The sequence below is a fragment of the Pelodiscus sinensis genome, chromosome 4, assembly GCF_049634645.1.
Source record: "Pelodiscus sinensis isolate JC-2024 chromosome 4, ASM4963464v1, whole genome shotgun sequence".
Lineage (NCBI taxonomy): Eukaryota > Metazoa > Chordata > Testudines > Trionychidae > Pelodiscus > Pelodiscus sinensis.
The window spans coordinates 124,584,005-124,594,603 of record NC_134714.1 but is presented as its reverse complement, the minus strand read 5'-3'; the positions used below and the strand labels follow the sequence as shown (position 1 = coordinate 124,594,603).

General features: G+C 45.0%; 1 protein-coding gene across 1 annotated transcript; it reads right to left on the bottom strand.

The window, feature by feature from the left end:
• Window positions 1–756: 756 nt before the first annotated feature.
• Window positions 757–9,343, bottom strand: BET1L (Bet1 golgi vesicular membrane trafficking protein like). The gene is made up of 4 exons (XM_075928372.1): window positions 9,185–9,343; window positions 7,207–7,298; window positions 6,365–6,421; window positions 757–3,944 (listed from the first exon to the last, which is right to left on the bottom strand). The coding sequence occupies exons 1-4, from the start codon at window positions 9,201–9,203 to the stop codon at window positions 3,777–3,779; spliced, it is 336 nt and encodes a 111-aa protein (XP_075784487.1). The 5' UTR covers window positions 9,204–9,343; the 3' UTR covers window positions 757–3,776.
• Between the last annotated feature and the right edge of the window lie 1,256 nt (window positions 9,344–10,599).

Genomic DNA, 10,599 nt, shown 5'->3' with positions numbered 1-10,599 from the left:
ATCTTGGATAATTGGGGTCGGGGGGCGGGAGAGGGGGGTATAATTAGTGAAATTCCACTTCTGGTTCTCATGCTTTAGGAAAATACTGCCATGTTAGAATTGCTAGAAAGTGTTTAAATCCTAAATTTAAAAAAATTCATTAGAATTTAAAAAAAATAAAGCCTAGATTGACAACGACTTCCTCCATAACCCCAGGAGAAACACTGTTCTTGCTCTCTTAGCTACTGTATGCTGGAAGTCTGTGGAAATACAGCGCCTCACAAGGTCCACATGCAGGCCAAGCATAAGTACAGGCTGCATTCAGGAAGCACAGAACTATTCCCTCCATACTCTTCCCGCCCCAAGAAGCACACTACCCTAAAAAGGAGAAGGTGGGCTTTGGGCAAACTGCAGCTACACATCACCCTTTGGAGAACGCTTGACAACACAGGAGGGAAATTCTCCTGCTGAAGTGGCACAGAAATGGAGATTCTCATCTTGAATTATAGGGAAAAGTTCTGTCTTTGTGAGGCTTCCTCCCCAAGCTCTATGCAGAAATTATGCAACTCTGCACCATCCTTTGCTATAAGCAATGCCTAAGTGCCACAATTGAGCCCAAAAAAGGCTAACATACAGTTATTGGGAGGACAAACTATCTGCCCTGCTTAACCAAGCTGGAAACACCAAAAGCCTCCCCAGTTATTCTCTCAAAGTTTTACTTAGCGTCTCAAGTCAAGATTAATATGATGGCAGTGATAGGAAAATGAACACTTGAACTCCAAAGGACAAGTGAATTTTATTTTTAAAATTTTATTTTAAAAATATTTTAAAGTAAAATTTCAAAACAAGAAGTCATTTTGAACCAAAAAAATCAAAGAACTTCATTCCACAAATGCACACAACAAAAACAGCAATCTGTTGAAATCCAAGGGAAATTGTTTGACAAATCAGCATTTTCCAGCAAAAAGTGTTTAAATTCCTGACCAACTCTATTACTGACTTCTGAGTAAGATGGGGCAACTTGTTCTTCAGTGGTCGTTCTTCCTCTTCATCCCAGAAGTCAATAGGAGGCAGTTTCTCCTCTTCTTTAAGGGCACATGCAGCTCCAATAAGGTTCTATTTTGTCACCCCTTTGAGACTAATGCATCTTAGAGGTTGGATGTAATCGCTGTACTATTCATTGTAGTATTGTATTACGGATACATTTAATGTTGTGCATCAATACTGGTTCAAGGCAATAGGTTCTATAAAAATTACCATGTACTTCTTTGAAAACTGGTTAGTATAATACGGTATTATGATAAAAATTTATATTATATAAAATTACTGATGCAGCATCTAGTACAGGTTGACCCGCTCTACTATGGCACTCTCTGGACCAGCAATATTTCAGTTAGTCAGATGTCCATTATAATAGGTGTGGACAAGTTTCCTGAAGTCCCATAAAGTTTGTTTACAGCCAGCAGTCCTGGCTCTCAGTGCTCTGTGCTGTTATTTAACTCTAATTTACCTCTAAATGTCTTCAGAGACCCCAGTAAGCAGTGAAAGTGTTGGTAATGCTGCTAGACAATATTGACCTCCCATGGATTGGCAAATTCTCTAGTTCAGCACCAGTCAGGTTCCAAGGGTGCCAGACTAGAGAGGTTCAACCCTGTACAACTTTATTCACACCATAAAAAGCAAAGAAATAATTGCACTAGCAAGAATTAGAGTGCTTTGGAGCTCTTTGGTCAGGATTAATTTGCTCGAGGAAAGCAGACAGAATAGTCAAGTGAGCAGTCCAAAATATTTCAACATCTAAACGGAGCTCGGAATATCCAAAGTGTTAGCAAAGACAAGAATCATGCAAGACTGAATCAAGAGTGGATCATTAATGCATCTTTCTCCCCCATCCTTACTGCACATTCTACTTTTGGAACAGAATAAGGATGCAAATTAGAGGACACCAACTAGTGTATTAGAAGATCAACATTCAAGGTACAAAGCAGACTGAGATAACTGGATCCAAATCTTCAGAAGGATCAATGTTCTGTGGCTTGTACAAGGAATTCTTTGCTGTTACATTGTGTCATTTGTCAGTGCCAAACAAACACACACTGGGATTAGGAAATATAGTTTTGTTTGGGGAGAACAATAAACTGTATAGAGGATATGTTCTTTGGTCCTAGAGAGGTGGTTATATCCAGAGGAATAAGAGAGACAACATCCTCAAGCAAAGGAATTCTTACAAGAAAATCCAGAACAGAGAAGCCATTAGACAAATACCACACACTACAAAATAGATATGGTAGAGTTGATTTGTACCATAAAAGCCTTTTAAAACAGTGTATAGAGTTTGGGATTTTTTTAAAAAACAATAGTAGCATTAGGAAGATACAAATAATTCAAACGGGACAATATACATGGATTGGAATGGGAGTGGAAGCAACAAGTTCAATGACAGGGACAGCAAGGGTGATTTGGGATAAGCATTCCTAAAGAATGTACTGTACAGAATAAAGACGTAGTACTGAAAGATCACAAACATCCTTCATCCACACAGCATTCAAATGCATAAAATTATGTAGAATCATCACAGAATGGGCTACATACTATATCTCAAAGTGCCGCACGCTCTGGAATGATTAGTTCACCAATAGTCAATACTTGCTCAGGCAGGTGTACAAGACTGCCAAACTGTGACATGCAGCATACCTACCAGGTTGTGGACTGTGGAGGGGTCAAAGAATTGTGAATTCTAAGGTTACCTCCTATTTTATGTTACCCCCTCTGATCAGACCCAATATCCATCTTTACCTATAGAGTGGAAACATCTTCCCAACAATACTGAAGTACCATATCATGGGAATGCTAGCACCAGCTGTACAATTTCCCATTCTGGATTACTTTAAATACCAACAGTTTCCAAGCCTGTTGTAATGTTTTCCTCCTCTTCGGTTTTCCAATCTTCTCAGATCTTCTACAGTTGCAACTAGGCAAGCGTGTATGTGTTACACAAGCCGTGATATACATGCTACAGAAAAATTACCACCACCAGTCACCTCTTTACAGCCTTTCCCCATCCTCTGCTACGAGACAAGCAAAGTTAATAAAACAAAGCTACTCCAATAGTAAAACTCAACTCTCATAGAATGAATGGCTGATAGATTTTTGTAACTACTCAACTCAGTACGTACCACATACAATTTAGTTCTTCAGAGTATCATAAAAATTCTAGGCTCAAGAGATGCTGTTGATATTAATGTATTTCAAAATACGAAATGCGATTAACTGTCTTTCCAACACCATAAAGCAAGACAATGACAAAGATGAATTTGAATTCACCAGCTCCTGCCTCAAAGTCCCACATTCAAACTCCTGAATCCTGCAACCTCCCCACCTCCATTAATTAATTGAGTACAGGCACATTTCTACTATGGGGCGAGTCAAACACTTTCATAGCATGACACTCACTAAGGTGGACATCACATGGTTATGAGCCAAGCAATAGATGGAAGTTAAAGGTTATGGATAAAGCAATAAATAAAGGCTAAGTGTTAACAAGGAGATCAAGTTGTAATTTACGCAAATTTAAAGAAATCAGAATTAACTATATTAATTTTATAAAAAAAATCCGATGAACGTATCCAAGACTGACTAGAAAAATGACAATAACTTGGAATCTAGAAACATTATCTGGTTCTTCAGGAATATCCCAACAACCCACGACAGGGTAGAATGTGGATACCCTTGAGCAAGTCTTTGTCTATCATGGCAAGTTTTTCTTTTCATAAAAATTCCAAGCACGAGAGCCCCACTCAAGTCCGTGCTTTTGACACCAAATAATAGAGGATAAAAAAGACAACAACCAGTCCAGCAGAAACATAACAAAGCAATTTGCGATTATCCCTTCCCGAGCGTGTCATGGTGGAGAAACGCTTCACGCTCCCCGTCAGCAGGCCTGTCACACTCATGAAATCTGAGTCCTGAGGGAGACAAAGGTGAAAGAGAAATTATAAAACAAATGGGGCATTCCCTAGGGTGGTAGTTTTGATTTAAAAAAAAAAGAAAAAAAAGAAAAGTGTTTCAGTCTCTAGCTGTTTGGAGAACTGATTAAGTCTTAAGTCTAAAATAAACGGCGACAACAACTACTATGATAAAAAACAAGCAGCAATCAGACTAAGAAATCAGCATCGGCTACACTCAGACTTGGGCTTCAGGAACTGCTTATTACCTTCAGTTCATTCACTGGAGTCACTTATTTGAAGGGAAAATTCTATTAAATGCAATGCACACCCTCAAAAATATAACAAAACTGTCACGGCAACTTGGGTATCTTAATTCCACAGAAACCAGAAAATGCAGAATTAAGGGCTCGCAGAGTGATGTTCGTGTTATTCTATTCTACATATAATTGAGGATCCTGTAATACATGTCATATTAAACACCACATGTAGCATAACTATTAATACAGAATGCTACTTATCTACGTTTAAGAGCTTGTTTATACACAGAGTTATTCCTGAATCTAAGCGTGGAAACTTAGGCCATGTCTCCACTTGCCGTGCAAGAGATTGATCTTCTGGCATTTGATTTAGCAGGTCTACTAAAGACTCTCTAAATCGAAAACTGAGGGTGCCCTCAGTCAGCACCAGGTACTCTTTGCAGTCGCAAGGAATAAGGGAAGCTGACAGGAGCATTTGCTCCCATCAACCTCCAATTCCAGCTATGTCATTTACATAGCTGGAGTGGTGTACCTTCAAATAGATCTTCCGGGTCTACTATAGTCACTTCTCAGAGAAGCACACTTTTGAAGTCTAGGGCTATGTCTACACTGGCAGCTTCTTGTAGACGAACAGCCGTTCTTGTGCAAAAACTTGCCTGATGTCAACACTGCACGCGCATTCTTGCGCAAGTAAATTTACAGTATAGCGTTGTAAAACTGGGCTTCTTCCAGAAGAGTTATTTCTCCCCAAGTGGAATAAGCCCTTTTGCGCAAGAGTTCTTCCACAAGAGGGCAGTGTAGACAGGCAACATGAATTTCTTGCGCAAGATGACCCTATGGTTAAAATGGCCATCACAGCTTTCTTGCTCAAAAGAGCATCTACACTGCCACAGACGCTCTTGTGAAAAAGCACATCTCTTGCACAAAAGCACATGCCAGTGTAGACGCGCTCTTGTGGAAGACTTTTTGTGCAAGAACTCTTCTACAAAACAGTTCTTGACCAAGATGCCAGTGTAGACATAGGCAGTTTACAGTTGGACTCCGGATTTAGCACAGAATGTACTTCCCCTTCATTAGCTCAACCACTGTCTCCTCTCTCATGATAGTTATTTCTTTTTTCCTCTTCACCTTTGACTTCATACCATTCTTTCCTGTTACACTACCTCCCTATATATTTAGGCAGCTCCAATTTCCTTATTTACCCAATTGTTGTTCATTTCTATTAGTGGTTTCTCTTCTGCATCAAGAACTCGCCTATATAGAACTTAATAAGGCTTAGTTATGGACCATTTGCTTTCTTCTATCCACTTTCTCACTCTCCATTATGATCTTATTGCTACAATTTCTATTGTTTGCTATAATTTTTCAGACATTCAAGTGAACATGATATGCAATAACTTTAATGCTGCAGTCTTCCTTTATGTTATGTAACTTGGAAGAAACTTGAGCCGACATCCCAAGATATTCATTTGAAATGCTTCTCAGATAAAAGTATAAATTAATCTCCTGAACATACCTAGTTGATTTAAGAATCAGGTGAAAGGCACATTATCTTGCTGCTAATCTTCATCATCAAGCTCATTCTCCTCTCCTTCCCAATTCTGACTTTGTATGTGACTGTATGGATCCCGCCTCTGCTTAAGTCTTCAGTTATCTTCTTCCCATCTTGCTTTCAAACCTGCAGTTACCTTCCCTATGGCTTCCATGTCCCAGTTTCTCCAGACTCCAACATGTGCAGAAAAGCCACTGCCTGATCCCTCTCATCAAGAAACAAGCATACTGCAGTCCCATCCTCAAACATCTGCACTGAATTGCCTTCCTTTCAGAATTGTTCCAAAAACCTCAGTGGGTAAGCGCTAAGTTACAGATTTCCTCTCTGTGTTGCTATTATACGATATGCATAGCAATTTAAGACTTCCAAAGTTATAAACAAAAGTGACTAAGAAAAACCTATATCTGAGTATTAGCTTTAGAGACAGAGGTTTTAATCTCAATAAATAATCTCCAACTGTATTTCTAATGTTCCTTGATCACCCAACATGTGGACCACTGCCAAACCTAATTGCTACAAAATATTGTGGTGCTGTTTACTGGGCTGCCATGAAACTCAAACAATTACCCCAAATCTTGAGATTCAGCCGAGAAGTTTTCATCGCTTACAGACTTCTATCAGCTGCTTACCGTGCTATCCAGATAGCGGTTTTGTTCCTCAGCATCTTTGTCAATGTCCAGTGCCAGCTACTCAAGAGAGGAAAGCAAGTGTCAGAGTCTCCAAGTGAAATAATTAACTAACACACTGAAAGCTGGTGAAATTCAAGCACACAAACACTCCTACCCATCTCCCACACATATGCACACAATGTGTGTGTTCAGTCAAATGAAAAAAATGGAATGTCAAATACATGGTATTAGTTGCAATAGACATTCCTAAGATCTCTAGTGTCAGAAGTTCAAACTTTTGTATATGAAGTGACCTTGCAAATACTGGGGAAAATGAAAAAGATTCCAGTACGCTGTTAACACTGTAGTCTCTGCATTAAGAAATGAAAGCTAATGTTTTTTCAAGCCAATGGAACTAGTTTAGTCTCAGGAATATTATCCTGAGAGAACAGAGCACTGAGGGAACAGAGCACACACATTTGTCATGAATATTTTAATATGGTTTTATTGAGACCTTCCTCAGATGGCATCCTTAGGACTATATCTTTGCATATTCTTGCCCCTAATCCCTCTACCCATTTATTTACCAAACCTAATTCCTTCTCTGGATGCCACAAAAAATAACCATATTATAAAGGTACAAACTTGTCTAAATCCCAAACAAGGAATGAGGATTTCAATAAAGTTCTCCAGGATGTTCTAACAGCAAAATTTAGTTACCTGACCTGTCATAGACAGTGTGGTACATAAAACGTCTGAACAGCTGAATAAATAAGACAGACCCGTGTAACCGAATACATGTTTTCAACATCCATGATGTAAGACGGTAAAAAAAAAAGAATGAGGTGTAGTTAGTAACTAACCGATTTCAGCCTGGTGACCTTGGTGGCTAGATTGTCTGCCATATGCTTGTTCTCCACATCTAGCATATCATCCACAGCACTCGGACTCTTACCTACAAAAGTTCTATCAGTTATAATACAACAAGTGGCAGTGTATTTACTGGTTAAAATGGTGGAATGGAGTCAGGATTTCTGATTTCTATTTTCAATTCTACCGCTGAGATACCTTGGACAAGTTACTTAACTTTTCTATACCTACATCTGCACAAACTGAAAGTTAACATTCTCGGAGGTGGATTTGTTAATTTTAAATTTGTTCTACAAAATTACTATTTAGAAAACCTCACATGCACAACATGCTTAAACAACAAACTAAAGTGACTCCCTAACCAGAGAGTTATACCCATTGATTCTCCTGCCCCCAAAATTCAAAACTACCAGCAAATCAAACCATCCACACCTATTTTGTACTGACATGCTGCATGCTGTCCTATAGACAAGACCCAAACCAACTACCCATTCCATATTTATCAACCCGGGCCTTGTCCTGCCAACCCACTATCTTACTGACAGGCCCCTCCCCACATCACAGAAGCACCCCATTCCTTTGTGCCACATGCCTCATTGTCCCACTGAGTCCCACCCCCCCAAGACACATCAACCGATACTGCCAGACCACTGGCTGCCCACAGCCTCCCTGCCCACAACCCTGCTCCAACCTCACAGACAGCCCTATTCTACCCTAGCCGGTCACAGCTCCCCGCCAGCCCCCCTTACCCACAGCTCCCAGCCCCGCAACCCCCCGCCAGCCCCCCTTACCCACAGCTCCCTGCCACCCCCCTACCAACAGCTCCCCGCCAGCCCCCCTTACCCACAGCTCCCCGCCCCGCAACCCCCCCGCCAGTCCCCCTTACCAACAGCTCCCGCCCCACAGCTCCCTGCCACCCCCCTACCCACAGCTCCCCGCCCCACAACCCCCCGCCCGTCCCCCTTACCCACAGCTCCCCACCCCACAGCTCCCTGCCACCCCCCCATCCACAGCCCCTCCTGTCCCAGTCACCCCACCCCACAGCTCCCTGCCACCCCCCCTACCCACAGCCCCTCCTGTCCCAGTCACCCCGCCCCACAGCTCCCTGCCACCCCCCCTACCCACAGCCCCTCCTGTCCCAGTCACCCCGCCCCACAGCTCCCTGCCACCCCCCCTACCCACAGCCCCTCCTGTCCCAGTCACCCCGCCCCACAGCTCCCTGCCACCCCCCCTACCCACAGCCCCTCCTGTCCCAGTCACCCCGCCCCACAGCTCCCTGCCACCCCCCCTACCCACAGCTCCCCGCCCCGCAACCCCCCGCCAGCCCCCCTTACCCACAGCTCCCCGCACCACAGCTCCCTGCCACCCCCTACCAACAGCTCCCCTGCCAGCCCCCCTTACCCACAGCTCCCTGCCACCCCCCCCACCCACAGCTCCCCGCCCCACAGCTCCCTGCCACCCCCTACCAACAGCTCCCCGCCAGCCCCCCTTACCCACAGCTCCCTGCCACCCCCCCACCCACAGCTCCCCGCCCCGCAACCCCCCGCCCGTCCCCCTTACCCACAGCTCCCCGCCCCACAGCTCCCTGCCACCCCCCCTATCCCAGTCACCCCGCCCCACAGCTCCCTGCCACCCCCTACCAACAGCTCCCCGCCAGCCCCCCTTACCCACAGCTCCCTGCCACCCCCCCACCCACAGCTCCCCGCCCCGCAACCCCCCGCCCGTCCCCCTTACCCACAGCTCCCCGCCCCACAGCTCCCTGCCACCCCCCCTATCCCAGTCACCCCGCCCCACAGCTCCCCACCAGCCCCCCTGATCTCTGCCCCCCTCCCCCTGCGTCACCAAACCCGTCTCAAGCCCCTGCCTGGCCCCGCCCCGCTGTTCCTTCTCCCCGGGCCCGGCGCGAGGGCGGTGGCGGGGCCCGGGGCTCCCGTTGCAGCGGGACCGCGCGCGGCGCCCGGCCGGGCTCACCTCGGCCCCAGTCCGCCATGGCCGCGTCCTGCCTGCGCGTCCGGCCGGCGGCTCCGGGAGGAGGAGGAGGACCGGGAAGGGGGGGGGAGGGGCGCAGTGACTCCGCCTCGCGGGGCGGGGCCTCCACTGCCCCCAGCTGCTGGGGCGGAGACCGGGGGCTGGGCTCAGCCCCGCGCGCTAGAGGCGCCGGGCGAGAACGAGGCCGGGCCCTGCTGTCCGAGCAGCCGTGCGCGTGCGCCACACCCACCGCAGGGGCTGCAGCCCGCCCACACCCCGCCCGGCTGTCCCGTTTCTTTGGGCTTTGCGTTCACACGGGGCCACCCCACGGGCTCCCTTTTCAACCTGAGTGCAATGGGCTTTTGTCCGGGCTCCTAACGTCGGAGGGAAAACATGGGGAGGTTTATTAGGGTTGCTAATGAATGGCAGTGTTAACTCTCCTAATTAACTCAATGGATTAAAATCATCCTGCTTAATCACCACTTGACAGCACGCAGTGAACCTGTGGAACTCCTTGCAGAAGGATGTCGTGAAGGCCTGGACTTTAACAGGGTTAAAAAAAACCTGATACATTCATGGAGGTTAATCTATAAATTATTATCAGCGGCTGGAAATGGATGACAGGAGAGGGATACATTGATGATTCCCTGGTCTGGTCACCCCCTCCGGAGCACCTGGCATTGGCTGCTGTGGGAAGGCGGGATACTGGGCTAGTTGGACCTTAAGTCTGACCCAGTATGGCCATTCTTTTTTTCATTCTTATCTCACTGGACATGTATTAAATATTTGTGGATGTTTTCTTACCTTTTCAAATACACTGATTTCAATTACCACACAACACAGGCTGTATAGTGCTCACTTTATATTATTTTATTATAAATATTTGCATTGTAAAAATAGCCCAGCACATGTCGTTTGTTTTAAGAACATTTTCACTACAGATTTGACAAAACAGGAAGAAGGCACCAATGTGAGATTTCTAAAGAGAGCTACAACACTCCAAGGTTTAAGAGTCTGAAGTGCTTTCCAAAATCTGAGTGGACTAAAGTGTGGTGCATGCTTTCAGAAGTCTTAAAAGTGCAACATACCAATGCAGAAATGGCAGAATCCAACCACCACCAAAAAAAATCAACCTTCTGCTATTGACATCTGATTCAGATGAAGAAAATGAATATGCATCAGTCTACACTGTTTCGTATCATTATCAAGCAGATCCTGTGAACAAGAAATGGGCAGCAGTTCTCTTGCAAATGTAAACAAACTTGTTGAGTGATTGGCTGGACAAGAAATAGGACTGAGTGAACTTGTAGACTCTTATGCCTGGTAGTTACTATTAACATAACTGGAGCACCAAGAATGGACAACTAGCAAGATGGGATGGAAAAGAAAAACAGCAATTGAACATTGACATTTAGCAC